We start from the raw sequence: 26,336 nt of genomic DNA, 5'->3' as shown, positions 1-26,336 counted from the left end.
TAGTTTTGGTCGTCAGATGGCTCTTGATTTGAAACCTAGTTCCTTAGCTGCTCTGAGCCTTGCCATCATGTGTAAAATGAGAATAATGCTTAATTCATGAGGTATCGCTGAAGTATAAATGTGATTACAGGGTTGAGATGTCACATGCTTATTAGACCACAGGCATAAGATAATATTATTTTTCCCTCTAGGTTTCCAAAGGGCTGTTGATTGGTCCAGCCCCCTGCCTTCATAGTACTGCATATACACACACTTCTGTTACTGTACTTTATCATGTAGTAGTAGTATGTGTTATATATCAGCCTGTCCCAGGGCTCAGGGGCAGAGACTTATCTCATTCATGGTTATATGCACTTAGCACATGGTAGGCAAATATAGTAAACCTTTGTTAGATGAGTGAGGTTTATCTAGGTTATTAGCTGGACTTAACTTCAGTTGATTGGATTTTCTTAAGTTTCCACACATTTAACCCCAATTAGGCAAAGTTTTATCCCCTACTGTTTTCCTTATGATCTATGAAGAGTGGAAATAAGGAACAGTTCCTTGATTTTTAAGGAATGAGTACTTTAAGGACCAGTGGCATAGATTTAGTCATATTTATTGACTTAAATCCCCAGCACTGTGGTAGGCACAGGGAGGATACAAAAGCATTGAATGTCGTCATGTGTGAGGTATTCAGAATTCGCTTTCTCTACTCTTCCCAGATGATTCAGCTGGAGTGGCAACCACTGTGGCCCATTCGCCTCTGAAGACACCCGGCCTTCTGAGCCCTCTTGGCTCTTCACAGTCAGAGCCCCTTCCAGGCACCTCCTCAGACTCCAAATCCACAGCTACTTTCTTGGGGTTGACCCCTACTTCTTCCACAACAGTAGTCACTGACACCACCAAGTCACCTCTGTCCCCTCAGGCTGAGACATCTGCCACAACCCAAGCCCTGTCTGCCCCATCCCCCACCCCCAAGCCAAGTCTTCTGTTTGGAATGCTGAGCACTCCACCGGCTAACCCTTCTGTCTCTGTAGCGCCTGCTATGTCTTCAACATCTCCCAAGTTCAAGCCCATTTTTGTGGTCCCACCCAAAAGCGAGAATGAGAGCCCCTTGCCATGTAGCCCTTCCAAGGTCACAACCCCAGCATCTTTTAGCTCTGCCCTCCCCACAACTACCAGCACCTCACCCCTCACTTTCAAGCCTATTTTTGACAACATAGGGCTATCTACATCTGTGCCCTTGTCAACTCCCTTCTCCTTCAATCAAACAACTACTCCAGCCACAACCACAGGCACCCCTCTTTTCACTGGCCAGGCCAGTGCCACCTCAACAGTGGCTTCCGTGACCACAGCCAGCACTTCTGCAGACTCGGCTTCAAAGCCTGCCTTTGGCTTTGGTGTGAGCAATGTGACCAGCACCATGAACAGCATGACTAGCACCACCACTTCCACCTCCCAGCCTTTCCTCTTTGGGAATCCCCCTGCCTCTGGTGCCAGCTTTACTCCAGCCATAGGCCCCATATTCCAGTTTGGCAAGCTTCCTGCCATGCCTACTTCAACAACGACGACAACGACCACCACCACCACCTTTGGCCAGTCCCTACCCAGTGCCGTGCAGGCAGCCACCAGCAACAGCACCGCTGGCTTTAGTGGTTTTGGCAGCACCCTTACAACCTCGGCCCCGGTCACCACCAGCCAGCCTACCCTGACATTCAGTAGCACTACCACCCCAACATTCAACATTCCCTTTGGCTCAAGCACCAAGGCCCCTCTCCCATCATATCCAGGAGCCAACCCCCAGCCTTTTGGGGCCACTGATGGGCAGCAACAGGGGGCTACAAAGCCAACCCTTGCCCCCAGCTTTGGCAACTCTTTTACTTTTGGAAACTCTGCAGCCCCAGCCCCAACTGCAACTCCAGCACCAACCCCAAGCCAGCCAGCCTTTGGCAACACTGCGCAGTCAGCTTTTGGTGGTTTGAAACCCACAGCCTCTGCCTTCGGCACCCCTGCCAGCACCCAGCCAGCCTTTGGCAGCACCACAGCTGTTTTCTCCTTTGGTGCAGCCACCACTTCTGGTTTTGGAGCTACAACCCAGACCACCAGCAGCGGGACCAGTAGCTCAGTGTTTGGCAGCACAGCACCATCACCCTTCACGTTTGGGGGCTCAGCAGCCCCAGCTGGCAGTGGGGGGTTTGGGATCAATGTGGCTACCCCAGGCACCAGCTCTACCTCTGGAGCATTCAACTTTGGAGGAGGACAGAGTGGGACCACCGGCAGCACAGCCCCCTTTGGGGGAGGCTTGAGTCAAAACACGTTGGGCGCATCCAGCCAGAGCACACCCTTTGCCTTCAATGTGGCCAGCACGCCTGAGAGTAAGCCTGTGTTTGGAGGTAAGATTAGGAATTGATTTGGTCTCCTGTGCCAGGCTCTGTTTTAAGTGCTGGCATAGTCTGCTCTTAAGGAACTTTACATTATGGTTGTGAGGAGACAAGCATTAAATATATAAATAGGTCATATGACTATAAATGTCTTGATAAAATATGTAATTACTGACTGTAGAGGAGCTAGTTAGGTAATAAAGGAAGGCCTTTCTGAGGAAATGAATTTAAGCCAAGGCTATTTGACAGAAAGGGGTTGCGAGTAAGGGTGGGTAGGTGTGTGTGAGAGAGAGAGCTTTGCAGGCACAGGAGATAGCACAAAGGCCCAGAGGCAGAAACAAGCCTGGTATGAACAGAAAAAAGCAAGGTGTGGCTAGAAGTTTTAAAATGTAAATGGTATAAAAAGGGTTTGAGGCAGGCAGAGTTGAAGATCATCCATGGCCAGGGTTAAGTGTGTGGATTTTAAGTACTAAGGGAAATCACTAGAATTTCAAGCAGAGAAATGATCTTACTTGCCATGTAAAAGGTGAATTAGAAGTTTTGATCCTGATAGCTTCTTTTTTCTTCATTAAATAAGAAACCTTGGGGGGTGGATTAAGGTGAAATGTATATAGAGAAAGGTCTCAAAACAGTCATTTTGGAGAGTGGAAACGAAGGTAATGAGAAAGTGTAATAGAACTGCCAGGCAATTTAAGGGCTGGAAAATTGTGGTTATGAATTTTAAAGTGAGACCAGTTAGCACTGTTGTTTTTCCCCAGCAACATTCAGTCGTCAAGGTGTAGACCTAAAATAAGAGGATAGCTGGTAAAACCCAGCCTGTTTAAACTCAGGCAAGTATAGCAGGAGGGGCAGTGGACTTGGAGGTCTTGGTGAGATTAAAGAAATGCAGGACTACTAGAAATAGCGGGAAGAAAGAGTGCAGTAGTTGCAGTTAAGATTTGAGAGCTAGAGCAGTTCCTGGTGGTGACAAGGTATGACCATAGGAGTGGTAGAGGTTGGGTAGAGGAATAGATTGGGGTGGAATGGTCTGGGCCTCAGGGAGCAAGAAAGGTACCTGTACGACATCAGGCTGAGACAAGCCCATATGAGAGAGAATGCAGCCTTCCCTCAGTGGGGCTAGAGAAAGCAGCGTCACTACTGGGCATTAGGTGAGGGCAAAAGAGTTTGCTGATGACTGAGTTCCATTGGAGGCCCATGGGCAGATTAGGGGACCTACCCGGTGGATCGGAGTGGTGGTGGGTTTGGTTGAAGGCTCAGATTTCTGGAGGGGATGGGACAGATAAATAGGGATAAAAGGCATAACATGATTAGTCCTGGTCGAAGGGAGTTAACCTGGTCAAGCTAGAAGTTGGGGATCCACTGAGTGTCCCCTTCTGCTATGTTTTGGTGAGTGCAGAGGCTCTACTGAGTGTCCAGAAGGCAACACTGAGGGTCTTTTTGTCTGCTGCCCCTCAGTAGTTAGCAGATTGGGGGAGAGGTAAGTTTACCTGGAGCACCAAGTGTTAAGATGTACTTACGCCGTGCAATTCCTTTTGGTGGATGAACCAGAACAGTGATTCAGGATTAAGGTGTCCTGTGGAGAAGGCCCATACAAAGAGCAGATCTCCCTGCAAGTTTCATTACCATCTGCTTTGATGCCTTCTGCTCACTGGCCTAGTCTCTACAGTTCTCTGCTCTCTCTCCATTCTAGGCACCTCCACACCCACCTTTGGTCAGAACACCCCTACCCCTGGAGTGGGCACATCAGGCAGCAGCCTCTCCTTTGGGGCATCCTCAACACCCACCCAAGGCTTTGTTGGAGTCGGACCCTTTGGTAAGCTTGGCAAGTCTCTGTTGCCAGCGTGGCTTGCTTATTCCTCTCTGAAGAGGGAATAGGGTGGGGTGGGCAGGCAGGTTTCTGGCTGAGGCCTTTTCCGGAAGATCAGGCTCATAAGCATGAGAAAAATGTGGGCAGGCTGAGAGTCCAGCACAACCCAGGTTTGGAGTTGGCAGCAGAGAGCAAAGCCTTATTGGGCCAGATTTCCTGGATCACTAGAAAATTGGGTAAAAATGTCTTCCTGGGCCTCTCCCAAACTACCTATGATTCTGGGGTTTTGCGTTTTCAGTTAGGTCCATCCCCCAAAGCAATTGATACAGCTTGGGAAGCCCTATTCAAGCACCCACAGTCCTGTTGGCCTGACCTTCCAGGGATTAGAGCACCCAAAGAAGTGTTTTCAGGGAGCAGCTGCCCTGATGAGATTTTGTTGAATCTTTCCAGGATCGGCGGCCCCTTCATTTTCCATTGGTGCAGGATCCAAGACCCCAGGGGCTCGACAGCGACTGCAGGCCCGAAGGCAACACACCCGCAAGAAATAGCCTTTGTCCCTTGCCTCCATTCCCCCAACCCCTTGCCCAAATCTGGACCTTGGTACCTGCTAGGAAGAGCCTCTAACCCATCTAGTTCCATAAAGCAAACCTACACCAGACCTCTGGCTTCAGCCACCGGGGAGGTGGTAGCAGCCCTGGGGCCATTTCCCTTCGAGGAAGCAGAAGCCTCAGACCTCTTGGTGGAGGGGGAGGCAGGATGTGGCAGGGCAGAAGCCTGATACCTTTACTTGAACAGTTCCACTGGTGAGGCTGGAGAGAACTAAAGAAACATCTGTACATATTGTCCACTTCCCTGACTTGTTTTGTGTATAAGCTTAGTCAGGCGGCCTTCCTTCCCGCCTTTCCCCGAGAGCCGTCTTTGCTGGAGGGTAGCAAATAGAGCCCTGCCCACCTCTCTCTCTCTGGTATGCATTTGATGGGATTGGGGGAAATGGATTATCCCTAAAGCTTTACCTTGCTTGGCTTGGCTATAAAAAGTGGTTCTCTGGTCCCTTTAGGGGACTGTTTCCTCATTTCTTGCTGCTTTGTCCCTCAACTGGTTCCTTGCAGGATCTATTGCTCTTTAAATGATCTGAATCAAGCTTTGCCTTGAAGACCCCAGTGGATGCTGCTCCTGTTGTTTCACTTCCTCTTGCCAAGTCTGAGTCAGTGTTTTGTCCCCAACCCTTTCTGCCAGTTTGGCCCCTAAAAGCTTGGTGGCTCAAGACTGTTAGCCTGGCAGATCCAGGAGTGATCCCTCACTCCAGGGAGGGAAGCTCTTGGAGCAGACAGGATGCTCACCGCTGCTTTCAGCTGCCTCCTTGCCCACCATCCCCGCTGGCCTCATTGGGCATGTCTGCCTCTCCGGGATTGTATGTTTAAAGCCTTGTCCTGTGTTACTTTGTCTGATGCTCATGTCTATTTCTCTTTGAATCGAGTTTGGAGGAAGAATTGAATTGTATGAGTGGCGGCATGTTGGTAGTGCCGGACTTAACTGTTTCAAGGTTCTGGGACTTAGCTAATTGAATGTGGAAAGTAGCACCACTTTATGGCTACAAGTGCCAACTCTTGGATTTTCAAATGGTGTTTTGACTTTAAGGGCTGGCAGCCCAGGAGGATTAGGGCCATGGGGAAGCAAAGACCTCTTCCCTCTGCTGTTTCTCTCCTACTTATCTGACCTCACAGGAGGCTAAATCACCCCTAGTATATGTTAGAAAACCTAAATTAATGAACCACACTTTCAAATTCTTAGTTGTCATCCCCCCACCCCTCCCAGCAGGGCCTCCAACCCTTCTTTTCTTCCTTTGTTTCAAAACCACATACCCCAGGCCTAACAGCCTTGCTGCCATGCCCATCCTCTTTGGGAGAAGTATGAATGTGTGTGTCTAAATTAAAAGAAAAAAATATTTAAACATTTTTTAACAAAATAAAAATTTATTTTTGTATTTAAGCTAAATTGCCTTTTAAATTCCTTCAAGCTTGGTTCACTGAGGTGGTTAAGTATAAATGCTGTTGATTAGGAATTAGCTGTATAGTTAAGTTATGCCTGTGTGAAGAAGAGGCTCCAGTGCTGTCCAGGCAGCTTTCCTGAGGGACTAGAGCTCCTTCTGGACACATTATGTAAACTGTAATTCTTATTTTATAAATAATGTGATGTAGGTGTAACTAGTCTCTCCTCACCCTTTTGTGACTGAGGTTGAATGTTTTGTGGCAGGGGACTGACTGCTCCTCCCCGCCCCCAAGAAGAGCTCTGTTAATACTTAACTGTCTGTGGAGCTGAGGAGGGAGCCTGAACCTCAAGTCCCAAATACCTACTAGAATTGGAGGGGTGGAGTGGGGCACGGGCCTAGAAATCAAGCTTCTACCTATACCTTACGTAAGGTAGACCCTCTTAGTTTTAGTACTCTAAGCTAGTTTACCTCAGTTCCACAGGCAGGACAGTTGGTCCAGGAACCCCCTGAAGAGGGTGTCCTGGCACGGCCTGAGTGTGAGTGTGTGAGTGTGTATGTGTACATGTACGTGCACTGGACAGGAACGGGAGGCTGGGACTTTCCATTACAAATAAAGACTTAATTCCTGTGAGTCTAGTTGGAATTTTTAGTATGAATGTGAGATTTTTCTCCTTGCTTATGTCATTAAGAATAAAAAAAAACTGTGATCTATCGTAGACCATGTCTTGCCTTTTATTTTTGTGGGTCGCACTTCTCTCACCAGCAAGAACATGGCTCGAAAAGGATGAGGAAATCCACTCCATCTTCCCAGCTGGAGACGCGGTTATCAGTTTCCTTCCTATAGCAACGAAAAGAACAGAACCTTTCAAAAACTAAACTGCTGCCTGGGGCTAAGATGAAGGGAGAACCAGTGTCTTCCTTTCCTCCCAAGAAGTCAAAAGCTTTGAGCACCTGCTGTGTGCAAGGTAGCGGGCTAGGAGCAGCTGCTGCTTTTCGCCGCCTCTTCTTTCTCTTTGGACCTGGGCTGGGCCTCGGTTCTGGTGCTGATACTTCGGCCTGTGAGACTGAGCTAGAAGAAAAGTATAAGTTAGATGTGTCCCAATCTTCCAGCATCTTCCCAGTAGGCCTCATGCTCTCACCTTTGCACCTCTACCCGTTCAAGTACAGCAATGAAGAAGCCACCAGTGAGCGTGGTCTCAGGGGAGGCCCGGAGGCAGTGTTCCGCCCCTAGAAAAGTGTTAAGGCCTCGGTGGGGCCAGGAGGGTAGGACAGGAGCTAGCCTGTGGACAAGAAATAGCACAAACTTCTAGGTAAAAGAGAGCATTCTCCCTCCCCAAGACCCTGCTGGAAACCCACTACCTGAAGGTTCCTGAACTTTGCCGCAGGGCCTCCTGTACAACATCTTCATTCTCCTCTTGACAAAGGGAACACGTGGAGTAGACCAGGCGCTGCAGGGACGGGAAAGTGAGTGCATGGCACAGAGCTCGCTGCTGGAACCCTGCCAGGGCACGCAGGCGTTCCTTGCTAGGTATACCTGTCCCAGGCTCCTCCAGCTGTCTGGTCAGCATACCTAGGGGAAAGAGTGCGTTAATTACAGACTGCTTATTTCATACTGAAATTCCCACTTTATAAATGAGAACATTTGCCCACAGTCACAACACAATTTGGATCACAACTAAACTATAAACCCAAGACCCAAATGAGCTGCTACCCTTTCTGCTCTAAGGCTGCTCTGAACGTGGGTCCCTAGGCCATGATTTCTCCCCATCTCACCAGAGCCACTACAAGAAGGATCCAGCAAAATGTACTGGACCTGACGATAACGCTGGTCTGAGGGTGAAACTGCCAGGAAGTCCTCTTCGGCTAGCTGGCAGCAAGAGACTCCAGCCCGGGCCAGCAGAGTAGCCATAGACGCCAACCGCTTGGCATCCAGGTCAAAGGCAAAGATCTTCCTACAGAAAAAGGCAAAGTTGAGGTTAACAGATTATACAGCATCTAACAGACCACAACTCTCATACAAACATGCACAGTAAGTCAGGACACATAGAAGTTAACATTTAAATGGCGTGCAAGGACTAAGGAATTCACATCTCACACCTGCAACCCCCTGGGAAGTTTAGCTTGGGGCTATACCAGGAACTGCCCTAGGTCCAGAAGGAAATATTTAAAGGAAAATCTTTCAGCCTTCAGACCTATTGGAAAAACAAGTTCCTTATTTCTTCTCACCAGCTACAGGATCAGACTCCATTCCCTTCTGTCTGACCACGGCACTCACCCTTGGTTCTTCAGAAGAGCAGCCAAGTGACTGGTCTTATTGCCTGGGGCAGCACACGCATCAATGACATGGGAACCCGGGGGCGGAGCCAGCAGCATGGCTGGGAGACAGCTAGCCTGGCAGGGAAGAGCATAGTGGCTGGGTGAACAGAGACTCCAAGCTGGTCACTCCCACACATTCTTCCCTTTTCCACCCACCTTCCCTACCTTGTCTTGTAAGATGAGGTGACCAGCATGATAAAGCGGATGTTCATGCAGATCCGTTTGGGCAGGAAACACAAGCAATTCTGGCAACAAGGGATCCAGAAGAAAACACTTCCCTTTGAGGGCCCTTAGGTCCTCGATGCTGTCAGGGAACAAGAACCATTCAATCAACATTTTCTGAATTGTTCCATGCCAGGCACCAGGCTGGGCATTTTACACGTTACCTCACATGTTAACCATTCCTGCAATAAATGTTCAAGACTGCTATGAAGAAATAAACAGGGTGCTAAGACAGTCTGGGTTCTCAGACCAGACACTTGTTTCAGGATCCACCTCAGCTCTTTGCCAGTGGTGGGAACATGAACAAGTGTTTTATCTCAGCCTCTCTGCACTTCTGGAAAATGGTAGCTGTGAGGATTAAATGAGTCAATACATGCAAAATACTTAGAAAAACACATGGCACAAATTAGGCACTCAATAAATGTTAGCCAGTACTGCTAAAACATAACCTCAAGGAGAGGCTACTTTGGGGGGAATTGGATGGTGAAGGGCGGGTGGAAGGGAGAAAAGAATTGAGCTGACTCCTAATGAGTGAGTTAGTAATGTGAGGAGCTGAGATGAAAACTACATTCACTAAACTCTGTAAAGGAGCATTGTCTACTCTACCTGACCCACATAGAAACAGGCCTAGAGAACAGTGTCTCAGTTCATAAAGCCATCAAGCAGCAGAGCTGGAATTCAAACCCATACACAGCCATTCTCTTCTCTACTTCCCTGGTCTCTAAGCAACAAGCTCCAGGCAGGAGGAGAAACACCCAAAACATGTGGGGGGAGGGGCAAGGACAGCTTCCCAGAGCTGTCAAAGGACAGAAGAGGAGGAAGGAATGAGTCCAGGGGACAGGTGGGAAAGCATCAGAGCCGAGAGCAACAACTACTGTGAGAAGAACAGGTGTACAGAGTGCCACGGCAGATGGGCCTGGAGAGGAAGCAGGGGGCATAGCACAATGGAGAACCAAGAGAGGGTTTCCAACAGGGGAGTAACGCTTTAGAATGGTTTCAGATCTTTCTGCAGCCAACCAAATTACGATGAGTGCCAAACCTAGGTAATGTCCAGGACAAAAAGGAAGGAAGAGATTTGAGAAAGATGCTGAAGGCAAAGTAGTGAATGACTGGAGGGAAAGGAGGCAAGCATCTAGGATGATTGTTTCTGGTTTGACCAAACAGATGCATAATTATATCTGTTAGGTTAAAATAGGGAATGCAGAAGTTGCAAAGTTCAGGAATGCAAGGATAGTTCAAATTAATCAATGTGATACATCACATTAACAAAATAAAGGATAAAAATAACTCAATAGGTGCAGCAGAAGCATTTGACAAACATCCATTTATGACAAAAACTCTAAACAAAGTTGGTATAGAAGAAACTTACCTCAACATAATAAAGGCCATATAGGACAAACCCAGAGCTAATATCAAATTCAATGGTGAAAAGCTGAAAGCTTTTCCTCTAAGATCAGGAACAAGACAAGGCCACTTTTATTCAACACAGTACTGAAGTCCTAGCCACAGCAATTAGGCAAGAAAAGAAATAAAGGCATCTAAATTGGAAAAGAAAAAGTAAAACTGTCATTATTTGCAAATGACATATATATAGAAAACGCAAGACTCCACCAAAAAACTTTTAGAATTAGTAAACAAAATCAGTAAAGTTGCAGGATAAAAAAAAAATCCACACACAAAAATATGTGCTTTTCAATACACTAATCATCAGAAGTTTTAAAACAATCCCATTTACAATTGCATCAAAAAGAATAAAATACCTCAGAATAAATTTAACCAAGGAAGTAAAAGACCTGTACACTGAAAACTATTTAAGATATTAATGAAAGAAATTGAAGACACAAATAAATGGAAAGATATTCCATGCTCATGGGTTGGAAGAATATTGTTACAATGTCCATATTACCCAAAGCAATCAACACATTCGATGGAATCCCCATCAAAATTCTAGTGGCATTTTTCACAGAAATAGAACAAATAATCCTAAAGTTTGTATGGAACCCCAAAAGACCCAAATAGCCAAAGCAACCTTCAGAAAGAACAAAGCTGGAGGCATCATGCTCCCTGATTTCACATGATATTACAGGGCTATAGTAAAACAGTATGGTATTGCAATAAAAACTGACACATGGATCAATGAAACAGTACAGAGAGCCCAGAAATAAACCCACACATATATGATCAATTTATGACAAAGGAGCCAAGAATATACAATGGGGAAAGGACAGTCTTTTCAATAAATGGTGTTGGGAAAACTGGACAGCCACAGGCAAAAGAATGAAACAGGACCACTCCCTTATACCATATACAACAATCAACTCAAAATGGGTTAAAGACTTGAATGTAAGACCAGAAACCGTAAGACTCCTAGAATAAAACAGAGGCAGTAAGCTCCTTGACATCAGTCTTGGTAATGACTTTTTTGATTTGTCACCAAAAGGAAAAATAAACAAGTAGGCCCATATCAAACTAAAAAGCTTCTGCACAGCAAAGGAAACCATCAACAAAATGAAGATGTAGCCTAATGAATGATAGAAAATATGTGCAAATCATATATAAGGGGTTAATATCCAAAATATATAAAGAATTCATAAAACTCAGTAGCAAACAGCAGCAAATAATCCAATTAAAAAGTGGGCACAGAATAGACATTATTCCAAAGAAGACACAGATGGCCAACAGGTACATGAAAATAGCCCCAACATTAATCATCAGGAAACGCAAATCAAAACCACAATGAAATATCACCTCACACCTGCTAGAATGGGTATTATCAAAAACACAAGAAATAACAAGTATTGGCAAGGATGTGGGGGAAAGAACTCTTGTGCACCATTGGTGGGAAAGTAAATTCCGAATGGGAAACAGTACAGAATTTCCTCAAAAATTTAAAAACAAAACTACCATATGATCCAGCAATTTCACTTTTGAGTATTTACCTAAAGGAAAGCACTAATTTGAAAAGATATCTGCACCCCCATGTTCAATGCAGAATTATATACAATGGCCAAGACATGGAAACAACCATGTGCCCATCAATGGGTGAATTAAAAAAAAAAAATGTGACACACAATGAAATATTATTCAGTCATAAAGAATAATGAAATCTGCCCTGGCCGGTTTTGCTCAGTGGTTAGAGCATTGGCCCCAAGACCAAAAGGTTCCATCCCTGCCCATCAGGGCTCATTCGGGAGGTAACCAATTGATGCGTCTCTCTCACATGGATATTTCTCCTCCCCCCTACCCCTGCCCCCTTCCACTGTCTCTGAAAGTCAATGAAAAAAATATCCTCGGGTGAGGATGAAGGAAAAAAAGAAATCTTGCCATTTTCTTTTTCTCTTTTTTTTTTTAGTGTAAGTTGAAATTTTGCCATTTTTTGACAAGATGGGTGGACCTTAAGGGCAAAGTCAGAGAGAAAAAGACAAATATCTTATCATCTGAGATGATAGATACAAAGCTCACAGATACAAAGAACACATCTGGGGGGGGAGCAAAATGGGTGAAGAGAGTCAAAAGGTACAAACTTCCAATTATTAAATAAGTCATGAGAATGTAATGTCCAGCCCGGCTGGCATGGCTCAGAGGTTGAGCATCAACCTATGATCCAAGAGATTGTGGTTTGAGTCCTGGTCAGGGCACATGCCCGGGTTGCGGGATTGATCCACAGTATGGGGTGTGCAGGAGGCAGACAATCAATGACTCTCTCATCATTGATGCTTCTATCTCCCTCTCCCTCTCCCTTCCTCTCTCTCAAAATCAATAAAGACATATTTTGTTTAAAAATGTACAGCATGGTGACTACAGTTAATAATACTGTATTGCATATTCAAAAGTTGCTAAGAGAATAAATCTTAAAAGTTCTCTTTACAAGAAAAAAATTGTTTGTAGCCATATAGTGGTGTATGTTAACTACACGTATTGTAGTATTTTGCCATATATACAAATATCTAATCATTTCACTGTACCCCTGAAACTAACATAATGTTATGTCAATTATACCTCAATTTGAAAAAGGAATACTGCAAAATAATCCAATAACCTGTTTAAGCATATTTTTTGGAAGAATTACTTTTAAATCTTGAATTTTGAATAAACATGACTGAACAACAACAAAAAAAGGTGCAAAGTTCAGAGGATGGATGAATTTAGTTTGACACATGCTGCGATTGTGGTGTCTGTGAAGCACTGACATGAACTTGAGGGTATGAATACAAGAGAGAAGTCTAGACTGGGAAACAAGAATCATCAGGTGAGAAATAGGAGTTAGAGCTAGAGAAGAAATTGAGGGATAGATATATTAGAAGAATGTCAATGGGAATGCTAAAACAATCAATATTTAAGGATAGAGGAAGACAGGCCTTGGAAGGGGATGGAGAAACTGCTGTAAAAATAGAAAGAAACCCCGAATACTGTCACAACCACTTTGCCTCTCCCTTCCCATTCACATCCCCAGTGCCCCCAGGCACCTCCCTAGATTAGGGCAGCCAGTCCGGGTTCTATGCTCACCTGGAAGCCCGACCCTGGTAGGAGAAACCTTGTCTCTTGAAATAATCGATTGCATCATCAGAGCAGGTCTTGAGAGTGTTCACCCGCACAAATCGAGGCACCTGGGAGGCTAGGAAGCAATCAGCAGTCAGTGGACAGGAACACAGCCCTCCTTTAAGGGCCTGATGGCTAACCTCCTCTCCCACAACTCAGCTCACCTGGGCCAGGCACACATCCCACTTCCAACAAGTCTTCATTCCTGCTCACACCTCGATGAACCTTCAGCCGGGCTAACTCAGCCTTCAGCCTTGCCTGGTGCCGGTTCAGCAGAGGTTTCCATTTGCCTCCTCCCCCTCTAAAGCCTCTTCCCAGCAACAACTCATACACTAACACCTGGAGATGGAGAGACCAAGAGATAAAAAAAACCTAGGCATTAATGCCTTCCAACTCCATAGTGTTGTAACTGGAAAGGCTGAACAAACCACCTGTCCACACAGTAACAGGTAAAAGTGAGGTACCTTGTCCAAGGTGACACAAAATTAATGGCAGATATAGGATTCGAACCTGATATTTTGCTTCTCCAGCCCCGAACCCTTTCTAAATGGCTGAATCCTCCTTCTCAGCAACATCACCCTTTTGTTTTACCTAAAGGGTCCCTACCATTCCTACTTTGTACTTCCGTTATTTAATCTTTCACACAAAGCTCGAAATTAAAGCATTTTCATCCCACCTCAATTCGTAACTCAGAGGGGGGCTGCGCATCCTCATTTCAGAGGAACGACTTAATCGAGTCACAACGTGGACGGTACAGAGCTGGGACCAGGTTAGGAGGACTCACTGGCCGGCCCACCCCACCCCACCCCACCCCACCCCACCCCACCCCGCCGGTCACCTTAGCCAGGTGAGGTCGCAGCTTCTTCTCCGCGCGGAGGAGGCCGGCGCTGGAGATGACGGCGTCCAGCACGGCCGAGTAGCGTTGCGTCTCGCACACCAGCGCGTACAGCTGCTTCACGTTCTGCGCGAGGCCAAAGAGACACAAGCTGAGGCGGGGCCCAGGCTAGGCCCCTTCCCCAGCCGGCGGGAACCCAAACCCCGCTACCTGGAAACTGCTAGCGTACACCAGCCCCTTGATCGAGCCCTGGCGGCTCTCAACGCCAGCCAGCACGGCCGCTGCCGCCGCGTACAGCGCCATGCACCACTCCCGCGCGCCTTTACGGCTCTGTCGCGACGTTCACCGGGCTTTGCGCCGCCGCCAGCCCAGACTTCCGGAGTTAAAGGGCACAGAGGTGCGGACCCGGAAGCCCCAGTGCCAACTGGGTCTCCCAAGGCGGATGTCGGTTTACACGTGTTAGATTCGGGAAGCAGGCTGTGGGAGCGCACTCCTCCACTTCTTGTTACATCTTAACTTTTTTCTTTACATTTTTGCTGATCTGATAAGCAAACAGTAGGGTTTTACTGTTGTTTTAATTTAATATGTTATTGAGGTTGAATATCTTCATGTTTACTGGTAATTTGTGTTTCTTCTGTTATAACGTGTTAATGTCTTTCGCTCACTCTTATGCCCTCTTTCTCTTAGTGCCCTTTATATATTAACATTATATGCTATCAACGTAAGATCATTCAAACCTGTAGAGAATTTTTGTGAGTTTATTTGAGCCAAACTGATAATTGCCTGGAAGCAAAGTCTTCACGGATTGAGAAAATGCTCTGGAGAATGGCAGTTTTCACCTTATTTTATGCATTACAATCAAAAGAGGAGACATAAGTGGGTTACATGAAATCCATTGGTGATAGATTAGGGAGGCAGGAGAAATCAAAGCGGGGAAACCACCCGGCAGGGCGTGGCTCAGCAGCTGAGCAGCAGGAGATGGAGGTTCGATTCCTGGTCAGGGCACATGCCCGGGTTGCGGGCTCGATCCCCAGTGGGGGGCAGCCAATCAATGACTCTCTCATCATTGATGTTTCTATCTCTCTTTTCTCCCTTCCTCTCTGAAATCAATAAAGATATATTTAAAAAAAAAAAAAGGCAGGGAAACCTCTGAGATTGGGTAAAAAGTAAAATGATAGGTAGTAATTCTGAAACAAGTTTGTGTGTAGTGTAGAACTGAGCAAAGTAGTAAATATATGCATGTTATTGGGAGACAGGCTTCTCACAGTGAGAAAGGAGCTACAAATATAAAATGGTGAAAGGCAAGAATGATATGAAATGGCTATTTTTTCCATTCTGTCCACTGGAAGGACATAAGCAATGAGCACACCTAACTTCCAGATCTTGGGTTCTAATATCACTCCCCACTGAAAAGAATCAGGGATCCTTAGCAAAATGGCTGAGTCCAGGGCTGGGGCTGGGAGAGTGAGCCTGGACCATCTTGTATGAGAAGTAAGAATGTGCCCAAAGAATGACAGGTGCAGAAGCCACCTTGAAGGAGCTCCCACTGGCCAAATCTGGGACAATCGGCATCAAAATAAGTAATGACAGCAATGGATTATAACCCATCAAATAAAATCAGAATCCATGGATCCATATTGACAGAAGTAAATAAATAAGGGAAAAGGAAAGGCCTTTACAGTAAAATGTTAAGTAATAAGTGCAAAAGGAATGACTGAGTTTAAAAATCACTGTCTGGCAATCATTATAGTAATTGGTTTCAGGCAAGAGCCATCAATTACTATAAGAACAGGATATTTACATAACTTCAAATAATCTCCCCACAGGTTAGTTATTTAAAACAAAGGGGGCGTCCAGCCAGGGATGGCTCAGCGGTTGAGCGTTGACCTAGGATCCAGGCGATCGGGGTTCGATTCCCGGTCAGGGCACATGCCCGGGTTGCGGGCTCAATCCCCAGTCGGGGGCGTGCAGGAGGTGGCCGATCAATGACTCTCTCATCATTGATGTTTCTCTCTCTCTCTCTCCCTCTCCTTCCCTCTCTCTGAAATCGGTAAAGATATATTAAAAAAAAACAAAACATAAAAATAAATAAAACAAAGGGGGCAATAATAACTTTACAATAGAGAAACGTGGAGGACATGTCCAGGACTTGGTGATCAAAGTTAACATCGCCAATATGCGAACAAGTGACAATCTCCTGCCACCTGGTAGGATCAATGAGAAGAACATAGCATCACTTCTGCTGTATTCCTGTCATTTAAGTGTAACCTGAATCTAATGAAGTATGGGACAAACCCAAATCGAGGGACATTCTACAAAATAACTGGTCCTATCTCTTCAAAATGTCAAAGTTGAGAGGAGAAAGACTAAAACTGATCCAGATGAAGGAAAGCTAAAGAGATATGACAACTGAAATGTAACAGGTGATCTTAGATTGCATCCTGGACCTGAGATAGTCTTACTATGAAGAACAAATAGGACAATGGGTGACATCTGAATGTCTGTGGGTTGGATAACAGTGTTTTATCAATGTTAATTTCCTGATTTTGACACATTTGCCTTGTGGTTACATAAGATAATGTACTTGATTTAAAAAAATTTTTAATTAAAAAGAAAAGAAAAATATCTTTTGGTTGCAAATGCTAACTGGCTAGCCAAACAGAATTTATTAAATGGGTACAGAAGTATGCTGTTGTGTCGGTCAGTGCAGAGGAAGAAAGGTGCACACAAAAGAGTAGTTCAGGATCTTTTAATGAAGGGGCTGGTCAGAGTTAAGTGACCTTACAGGGGATGGTGTAGTACTCTGGGCTAGCAGCAGCACTATTCACCACCAGGCCTGAGGAACAAGGGGAGAGTAACAGAAGGAGGGGGCCACCTGCCAGGAGTCTTAAGTAGAGGGCAGCTGCCAACCCATAGCCCAGCAGGCAGGAAAACAGGAAAATAAATACCTCAAACTCCCTCTCCTGCCCTTGGATCTCCTGCCAGTCCCTCCCATCAGCTGACCTCAACAGGAAGCCAAAGAGTTTTGTGTTCCAGCCTCCCAGGACACAGAGCAGGATGAAGAAGAGTGGAGAGTGGATATAGAGGGGTGACACTCTTCAGCCCAGTCCTGGGACTGAAGGAATTGCTGCATAACCAAAAATCAGGTCTGAAAGGTGTCAAGCACACAGCAACGAAGACCAAGGTGTGGCAGATTCAGGTAGTAAGATACAAGCACAGTTTATTACTTTCATAGACAACAGATGGAAGATTAGCCAAAAGTGCCAGCTCCACATGACCCTTGTTGGGCACACACACACAAAAATGATACGGAAATCAAAGAGCTGATGACTACAACATGAGTTGTGGGATATGCCATCGCTGAGGAGCCAGTTCTAGATGCAACCAGGCTGTTTTATAGTCTGCAACTCTACTTGGAGGGAGATGGAGTCGAAAGCCTCATTCTTCACCAGGGCCTAGGAAGTGATGTCTCTCCTGACTGTCTCCCATGGGATAAGGAGGTGAGTGGACATGGCCTTGAGTTAGCACCTCACAAGCCCCCATCCTCTCCTGTTCCTGGAGGGTTACTCAGACTGTCAGTCAAGCCTTTGCCCATGCGGCCTATGTGGATATGTGCCAGGGCACCATAGTGGAACTCTTTCCCATGGAAGGACCTCAGGTGGCTTCACAGACTTCAGTTGCATAAGTCTGAGGAGTTCTCTAAAGCACCAGGTCTTAGGTGACTGGGCCCCCAACCATTCTCTCTCTTCCAGTTTTCAGATTTTTAGGAGAGAATTCAGCTGTCCCAGACCTAGTCTGGGGTGGACACCATCAGCTGTGGCCAGGGGCAGGCTCACCATGAACAGACCTGGGCTCTGGGCCTCCATCCATGTACATGGAAGCTCGATCCTTACTTGCTTCTGCTTTAAAGTAGTGTCATTTCCATCTCATCTCATGGAGAGGGAAGTCAAGAGAGGTCTTTAACAAAAGAGCAGTGATGGAATAGTTGATGTGACTGTAACCACAGACCAATGGGCAGTGGGTGGAAGCAAGCTCTGGCCCCACCAGCAGTTGGAGATCTGAGCATGAAGCAGTTCTGTACAGCGATTAATATTTGCAAATCATTTAAAGAGAAAGAAATAGGGAGGGGGAGGCACGGGTGGGTAAAGGGCGGGTAAAAGGGGGATACCTGCAATTGTGCCAACATTAAAAATAAAAATATAATAAATAAAATTAATTAAAATTTAAATTTAAAAAATAAAGAGAAAGAAATAATGTCAAATTTATTGTCCTTAAAGTTATTTTAAGTTCACAATGATAATGAAAAAGTTTGTATGGGAATGTTTCCACCCTCAGTTGGAAGAGTAAGCAAAAGCGTGGTTGGAGGGACCAAGGGAAGCCCATGGACACCAAGACCCAGGTCTGCTGGTTAAGAAGCAGGTTAGTGACATGACAGTGAGTAAATAAATATACCCTTGGCTGCTGGAGAAGGGCCTGTGGTCCTTTTCTCCTTATTACTACATCTTTCTAGGGTCACACAGATATGAAGACCTTCCCAAATGGTAAAGACATAATCTTTGCTTGCTGGACCCAACAGAACCCCTCGAGTCCCTGTGCATTAGTGGGAACGGCCTCTGAGCACCCCTACGACTTGGTGGGCTGTGGAGGGGTGAGGTGGCTAGGCCCGCTGGGCGGGGGCAGCACCATGGGCAGTGAGTTGCTGCCCCTTTCATGCCAGCATGTGTCCAGGATGGGGTAGAGCTTGCCCTGGAAGTCAGCCTGGAATGTGTAGAGCGGCCGCAGGTCATCCGGACGGTCAGCATCAAAGAAGGTGAGCTCTCCCTGCTCATAATGCAAATAGACGCCAATGCGGTGGGGGTGTCCAGCCACGGGCAAGGGCACCCTCGGGCAGCCAAAGGCCTCATACACCCGGCCCTCCTTCAGGCCAATGAGCCACATGCCATGCTCAGGGGACTTGCTCAGCTTGCCCTTGCGACTAGCTGTGCCCTTGATGACTCCCAGGCGCCAGTCGCTCTTGCTGCCCACCACCACCTCCCAGTAGTGGCGGCCACAGGAGAATCCCCGGCTGGCCAGGACACAGGTACTATAGTCGAAGCGCTCAGGCTGGCTAGGGCATCGCTGGGCCAGGAGCCCACACTGCACCACTGTGTTGCCCTTGGAGAGCTCCAGAAGAGGGTGGGCTGTGGCAGGATCCAGCTTGAGAGATTCTGGGGCTAGGAAAGATCAAAGAAGGCTTGTTTTTAATCCACACAAAAGGCAGCAGACCTTGCCCCAAGGGAAGCTGATTAGAGGCCCTGAGCTCCTCAGAAGTGGAACTGCACAGGCCTCATCTCTGTATCTTCAGGGCCTAGAAGGGACCACGCACAGAGTAGGCACCCTTAGGATGTTGGCTGAATGAATGATGTCTGAAGGGTGGAAAAAATAAACAGCTGAGAGCCAAGGCCTTCTGATAAGGGACATACATGGTGCAGGCCTGCCTAAGGCCAAGGTGCTGATGGAAGGACCAGGAAGACAGCCTGTCATGTGTGCTTCACAGCTAAACTCCCAGGTTTTCTGGAGAATCCATAACAACTGCAGTTGTTTTCTTTGATACTCTAGCAACCTATTCAAGGACAAACTCCCAAATGACCTCTTTGCTAGCTGCCAGCTAATCAGTTTATATAAAAATGTGCAAACAACATTCACAGTTCAGAGAATGTGGTTTTTTTCTCTCCCCCTTTTATATTATATAAACCCTGTTTTTGTCTTTGTTGGATGAAATCAGTCTATTGATTGATCTTCCTTATATGCCAATAATAAAGGAGTTAATTAGATGTCTTTGAGTATTTTTTGACAGAGCAACAGCTACATTTATTAAGCACTAAACTACACGCACACACACATATTTATAAATATGCAACCTGGAAAGGAGGGCATTAAGAGCTTCCCTTTACAGATGAAGAAACAGGGGCTCAGAAATTATACAACTTGCCCCAGTTAGTAGAACATGGAGCTGTGCTTGACCCAAGCTCTTTGGTGGACCCCATTCCTGTGCTCTCCCCACCAGCCTATGCAAGCCTCCCTTCCAGCTTCTGCACTTTGTACCGCAGCCCTCAGGAGTGAGGATGGACTGGGGCCTCACCTGGCAGAACCTTGCGGAAGAGCCTTTTCCATACAGCCAGCTTGATGTCAGCCTGGTGGAGGCCTGGCTTGAAGGAGATGGGGCTGAACGTGCTTTCCAAAGGTCGGGGCTGCTGGAGCTCTGCTCTGGAGGCAACAGTGTGCAGTGATGGCGGAGCTCGTACAGTACACCCCACCCATAGGCAAGTCCCATCAGACAATCCACAGCTCAGCAGACTGTGCACTCAGGATGCCCATCATTTCCTCCCCTCCACCTCCCTCTCGGACGACCTGCCTCCTTCCTGGAAGGGGAAATACTCTACATCAGTGGTCCTCAAAGTGTATGTCCTAGACCGGTAGCTTGTTAGAAATGCAGATTTTCTTGGGTCCCACCCCGGACCTGCTCAATCAGAAACTGATTATTCAGGCCCAGTGATGGTGTGTTAATGAGCCCTCCAGGTGATTCCGGGGCATGCTAACATTTCAGGACCACTTCTCTGAACTGGGTGACCCTGGTACAGAGCCAATCAGATTCTCTGTCCATTCATTTAAACCAATGCTCCCAATCGAATTGTCCCTGAAACTAAATAAAACTTGAGGCCCTGGCCAAGTAGCTCATCCCGATATGCCAAGGTTGGGGGTTTGATCCCTGGTCAGGGCACACACAAGAATCAACCAATAAATGTATAAATAAGTGGAACAACAAATCAATGGTCTCTCTCTCTCTGTCTGTCTCTCTCTCTCTCAAAATCAGTAAGTAAATAGCCTGGCTGGGCATGGCTCAGCGGTTGAGCATTGACCTAGGATCCAGGAGATCGTGGTTCGGTTCCCGGTCAGGGCACATGCCCGCGTTGGGGGCTCGGTCCCCAGTTGGGGATGTGCCGGAGGCAGCCGATCAATGACTCTCTCATCATTGATATTTCAGCTCTCTCCCTCTTCCTTCCTCTCTCTGAAATCAATAAAGATATATTTAAAAATAATAATAAGTAAATAAATGTTGAATAAAAAAGAAAATTTGAGACAACAAGGAGACTTATAAACAGGGTCTGAGGAAGGCTCAGGAACTGCATGGATTGTTCACTTGTTGGGACTAGAACATGGATCCCATCACCTCCTCCTCTGTGTTATTTCTGTAGTTTCTATTGTTTTAGATACCCACACTGATGTAACCACAGTTCACTGTCCACCTCCCACCCGTCTGCAAAACCCCTGAAGGCAGGGACATGACTTCATCTGTTTTCCCTGGCCCCAGTACAGAGCCAGATGTGGGCAGCTGCTCCTGAGGCACTGGCGAAAATGACAGGAGGAACTAGTAGAGAAGAGATGCCTGTGGCCACAGCCACCAGACTGATGCTGAGAGCTCCCTCCCAGGTTATTACCTGGAGGCCATGGAGTGGTACTTCTGAAAGACAAGAGAGAGGTAGGTTAGAGTGTGGCAGAGGCTATGCAAAAGCCGTTAGCAGCGACAGGCTCTAGAGGCCCCGAGGGCCTCAACATGGGGGACACTCCCTTGTCCACTCACCCGGATGAACTCGTGGTGACTCTCGTTACCAAACTGCTCCAGCAAACACTTGGCTTGGACCAGCCGCTCCCGCGTGCCCTGGGCCTGCTCCAGCTGCATGTCCAGCGAGGCCACGAGACCTCGGGTGTGACCTTCAACCCCTTGCAGGCAGCGGGCCTTCTCCTCATCCACTAGGTGGTGCAGCTCCTGGAACTCACGGCGGATCACCCAGCTGAAGACATCGGACTCGTTCTAGGACAGCGAGGGCCTGTCATGTCAGGAGCCGCATCGGAGTGGTGATGACTGACCTCCATGCCTCCAGAGCCGGGCACTTGGGCCTTCCTGAAGGGGCTGGTCCTGGTACCTAAGTCCCAGGGCTGAGTCCTGCCCAGGTGTTCACACTGTGCCAGGAGGTCCCATAGGGGACCATGGAGTGGGCAACAGTAGCAGGGCAGAGGCTGGGCCTCCAGTTCCCACTTCAAAGCAATGGCTCTGCTTTCAACTTGTTCTTAACTATTAAGTGTGCAAGTCAGATTTTTGCTTTATCACAAGGTTTCACAGCTGAAAAAAGTCTGAAAGGCCACAGGAGAGCAGGCTTTGGAGTGAGATAGCCAGGCTTCCCGTGTGACCCCGAGTTCTATCTCCATTGAGCGAGATAATGCTGCCTCCCTGTCAAGGGTGAGGGGTACTCTGGGGACACTGCTGCCATTTCACAATCACCTGCAGGGCTGGGCTCCACATCTCCCAGCCCCAGTGTGCCTCTCACTGAGGAAAAGTAGACAGCTAAGGGAAGCTTCAGGCCTTCCCACGCCTGCGCGGCAGGTACTGAGCCGGCACTACACAGGCTGTCAAGGTCAAGCAGGCACAGGAGGCAGGGGGCTGGCAAGTCATGTCAACACTTTGGGCTGTTTACCTCTGGGACTTAGGTTCTGGCTTATCTCAGGCCCAAGGACATAGGGACACAAGCCAATTTAGAGACAGTCCTGACAACTGGGTTGAATTCCCCTGAGATTTCCACCTTCCCCACCCTGCCCTGGAATGCTTTGAATGCAGGCTGTAATGGAAGGCATGCATTCCCGTGAAGGACAAATCAGAATTGGGCTCTGTAGGAGCAGGGAGGTGGCTGGTCCCAGCATAGGGGCAGAGGGAAAGGGCACTCACGACAATCCGGGTCCTGTTGTTCACCAGCTTGGCGATATGTTCATCCACCTTCTTTTGCTCCTGCTTCAGGTCAGAGATGAGGGCTGCAAGATCCTCCTGAAGGCAATGGGCCATGGCCCCGTGAGTGGCTGATCCCTTTACCCTCTTAGCTCCTTGGGGCCAGGCCTGGGCCTCACACTTCTAGGGAGCATCCCAATGGCCACTAGCACTCCCAGTGGAGCCAGGATAGGCACCAGAGCTACCCAGGTGCCCTTAACCTCAAAATAGTTAAGATTATTCAAGAATATTCCACATTGATGGTAGGAACTGCACAGGCAGAAGAGGAACTCCAAGTCATCCCTCTCCAAGACATGGAGAGAAATGCTCAGCATTGTTACAGCAACCTGGAAGTCTCCACCCAACATCCAAAAGAGGTGATCGCCAGTCTGAAGCCAATACTCCCTGCATGGAATGCTGCCATAGGGTACCCACAGGTAAACTCTCCAGTCACCAGGAGGTCCGGAATTAGTGGGAATTTAATCAAGAGTCATTACAAAAGGGTTGTCCCCAAGTGAGGCCAGTGGTGCATGTGGTGGCCCAGGTTACACCTGGTGAGTCCCCACACCCTATAAAGACCTGAATCCCAGGTTTGGTCCCAGCCTAGATTTAGGGGCTCCCAAGGATGAAGTAAACTTACTTCTCCTGGGCTGCTCTGGACCCAAATCTGACCTAACTTTAGGACTCCAAGCAGGACCACCTAGACCACCATCTGGCTTCACTCATTACTTGACTGGGGCCCTGTGGGTTTATGCCCATGGAGTGTACAGACTCTGGCTTAGAAAGCTCCCAAGAAGAAGTCAGCTGCAAGAGCTTTTCAGAAAGGGAGCTGGGTAAAGAATAAATGGGCACAGAGCCCTTGGTCTGGATAAGGAGGCATCAGATCTCACAGCAGCGCAAGAAAGGGCATTCCAGTGCTAACCCTCGTGAGGCAGAAAGAGATGGGACTAGTTCTTCCTCAGCAACTGGGCCACAGTGAGAGGAAACACAATTGTGAAAATAAATAAAGTTTCTCACAATCTCAACCAATAGGAGAAAACAGAAATGCATGACAGGGATCTGATAAACATAATTTAGTCACATCACACAGAAGAGTCTTGGGATCACAAAAAACACACATCTAAAACCAGGACCCAAGCTGGGCCCAGCTCTTTACCAGAAAGGATGAGCAAGCTCCCAGGTGTTTCCTTCTCTCCTGGGCACTTGCCTGCTAATAAAACGTGGGCTCCCTTTCATTATATTTTAGTTGGGCCTCCTCCTTCAACACTCCCCTAAAACTACTCTTGTCAAGGTAATCAATTCTTACTGCCAAAGCTGACAGACTTTTCAATCCTCAGCAGACATTTCACAAGTGATCTTGTTCTGGTTAAAATGCTTTGTTCCTCTGATTTCCAGGAGGCCATATGCAGCCAGTGTTCCTGTTCCCTCTGTTGATTCTTTCTGTCCCATTTTTGGGGTTCTCTCTCTACCCAAAACTTAAATGCTGGTGCCCCTTGGAGCATCATCAGTGTCTTCACTTATCACTCTACAGACTCTTACTCTCAGTCTCTTATCTCCAGCCTCACTCTCCAATTTACCCCTTCGGCAGAGGGATAGGACTCCAGCACAACTCTGCTTAAAAACCTCTTGTTCACCCCTGCATGACCATCGTTCTCTGAATAAACTACAAAACTCAAAACATGTCACACATGTTGGTCTTCCCACGCCTGGCCCCTGCTTACTTCATCTGTCCCATCTGGCTCCCACCTCACTCTCCCTTGAGCTTAGTGAAATGACCTATAAATCCTCAAATGTGCCAGGCTGTTTGCCTCCTGGGCTTTTGCGTGTGCTGTCTTTATACTTGGAATGCTTTTCCTCCCCTTCTTTTCCTATCTAGTCCTCCTTGTGGTTCAAGTCGGCTTAGTAGTCTGCTTCCTCCTGGAAGACTTCCCTGACCACCTGAGACCATTCAGGAGCCATGTTCCAGGAAGTCTCACCTGGAGACTGTATTTGACAGTAGCCCCTGACACACAGGACTCTGTCAGGTCCCCAGATTGTGAGCTCCCCCAGGGCAGGGTGAACCTCTCACCCACTACTGTACCAGGGGCACTAGCACATCGCCTAGCACAGATTAGACACCCAGTAAATGTCTCTGGGGAGGAAGGGCTAGTGGATGACCTGGCTGGCCCTGTGCATGTTTCCTAGTTGTCTCTCAGGGTTGAAGGAGCAAAGAAATGCTGCCCAGAGCACTCAGCCAGGAAACCCCTGGAACAGCCCTTTGCCTGCAGATCTCCATGTTCTTTCTTTTCCTGAGCCCCTCACTTGTATTTTGTCATTCCTCACTTTTATTCCCCTTTCCTTCCAATACCAGGCCATGTACCCTATATTAATTCACTTCCGAGTGCCCTTCCTGCCCTTTCTTGATCTGCTGGCAGTAGGAAGAAAACTGGCCTTGGTTTGAGTCCTAGTTCTGCCACCGACAAGCTGTGTGACCTTGGGTAAGACCTTTTCTGAGCCTCAGTTTCCTCATTTGCAAAATACAATAACAACCCACCCTTCACAAACCTTAGACCAACATATTAACTTAAGATGGTATCATCGTTATTATTATTTTAAATGATGATCTGCTAGACCTGAGGCAAAGGTCCAGAAGGACAGGAATCCACTGATTCCAAAATTCATTTTGAACATTTACTATGCCAGGCACGGCTCCAGGCACAAAAATACTCCAGGGAACAAAACAAAGTCCCTGTCCTCCTGTGCCTGAGAGTGCAGTCCAGGAGCGTTCAAGAAACCAACGAGGGCTACAAAGAAAAATAAAGCAGGGGAAGGGCTAGCATTGTGACGCAGGGTGCTCGCCTTCTTGAGTATGGCTGTCATCCCCAGCACCTGCTCAGACCGTGAAGGATGAATGAACGCTCCGGAGTTCTGTTCCAGGACAGGGCGGGAGAGCACCCGAGTCCTGTCCCAGGCCCCTTCTGTGCCGCGCGATGGCGCCAGAGCGCGCGGGAGCTGGGCTCCGTGGGCCCCGGGCGGCCTGGCTCCCGCCCCCCAGCAGCCTCCTGCCCACCTTCATGCGACTGTAGACGGTGGGGACCGGCGTGACCCTGTGGTGCTGGTGGGAGCCCAGCAGGCCGCAGAGGCCGCAGATGAGCTCCTGGTCCTTCTCGCAGAAGAGGCTGAGCGGGTTCCTGTGGTGCGCGCAGATCTTGGGCTCCGGGTCCCGGGGGAGCCGCAGGGCTTCGATCACCCGCGCCAGGGAGACGTTGGGGGGGGAGCTGCTGCCATCCACCTCCTGCCGGCACACAGGGCAACGCAGCTCGGAGTCCAGGTGGCAGGACAGGGACACCAGGCAGCCTTTGCAGTAGGAGTGGCCGCACTGCAGCATTAGGGGCTCCTTGAAGACCTCGAGGCAGATGGGGCACCGGAGGCGGTCCTCCAGCTCGGTCATGTTCACCAACCACGCCATCCGCGGTGGGGGCTGTAAC

At 47.8% G+C, this 26,336-nt stretch overlaps 3 protein-coding genes across 5 annotated transcripts in view; 1 reads left to right on the top strand and 2 right to left on the bottom strand.

Moving 5' to 3' along the window:
* Positions 1 to 6,872, top strand: part of LOC308555268 (nuclear envelope pore membrane protein POM 121C-like) — a 29,381-nt gene extending 22,509 nt beyond the window's left edge. The window contains exons 11-13 of the mRNA XM_081133303.1: positions 705 to 2,375; positions 4,054 to 4,176; positions 4,621 to 6,872. Of these exons, the coding sequence (XP_080989429.1) occupies positions 705 to 2,375; positions 4,054 to 4,176; positions 4,621 to 4,718 (1,892 nt within the window). The 3' untranslated portion in view covers positions 4,719 to 6,872. The remainder of the gene's footprint in view (positions 1 to 704; positions 2,376 to 4,053; positions 4,177 to 4,620) is intronic.
* On the bottom strand, positions 6,130 to 14,431 carry NSUN5 (NOP2/Sun RNA methyltransferase 5). 3 transcript variants are annotated; one of them, XM_081133312.1, is made up of 11 exons: positions 14,283 to 14,431; positions 14,076 to 14,198; positions 13,402 to 13,576; positions 13,205 to 13,313; positions 8,642 to 8,780; positions 8,436 to 8,551; positions 7,934 to 8,112; positions 7,520 to 7,730; positions 7,300 to 7,440; positions 7,112 to 7,229; positions 6,130 to 6,998 (listed from the first exon to the last, which is right to left on the bottom strand). In XM_081133312.1, exons 1-11 carry the CDS (start codon positions 14,373 to 14,375, stop codon positions 6,987 to 6,989), a joined length of 1,416 nt encoding a protein of 471 aa, XP_080989438.1. In that variant the 5' UTR covers positions 14,376 to 14,431; the 3' UTR covers positions 6,130 to 6,986. The 3 variants fall into 3 exon arrangements, with proteins under 3 accessions (XP_080989438.1, XP_080989439.1, XP_080989440.1); XM_081133313.1 differs by having other exon boundaries at positions 7,520 to 7,608; positions 7,974 to 8,112; positions 14,283 to 14,412; XM_081133314.1 differs by having other exon boundaries at positions 6,912 to 6,998; positions 7,112 to 7,224; positions 14,283 to 14,412.
* Positions 14,432 to 18,304: 3,873 nt separating this feature from the next.
* TRIM50 (tripartite motif containing 50) lies at positions 18,305 to 26,323 on the bottom strand. The gene is made up of 6 exons (XM_081132311.1): positions 25,919 to 26,323; positions 22,834 to 22,929; positions 21,694 to 21,924; positions 21,551 to 21,573; positions 20,194 to 20,318; positions 18,305 to 19,285 (listed from the first exon to the last, which is right to left on the bottom strand). Exons 1-6 carry the CDS (start codon positions 26,315 to 26,317, stop codon positions 18,696 to 18,698), a joined length of 1,464 nt encoding a protein of 487 aa, XP_080988437.1. The 5' UTR covers positions 26,318 to 26,323; the 3' UTR covers positions 18,305 to 18,695.
* Between the last annotated feature and the right edge of the window lie 13 nt (positions 26,324 to 26,336).

This window comes from Miniopterus schreibersii, assembly GCF_964146895.1.
Source record: "Miniopterus schreibersii genome assembly, chromosome: 3".
In the NCBI taxonomy this organism is placed as follows: domain Eukaryota; kingdom Metazoa; phylum Chordata; class Mammalia; order Chiroptera; family Miniopteridae; genus Miniopterus; species Miniopterus schreibersii.
The sequence above is the reverse complement of the archived record's forward strand: the minus strand, read 5'-3'. Positions and strand labels throughout refer to the sequence as shown.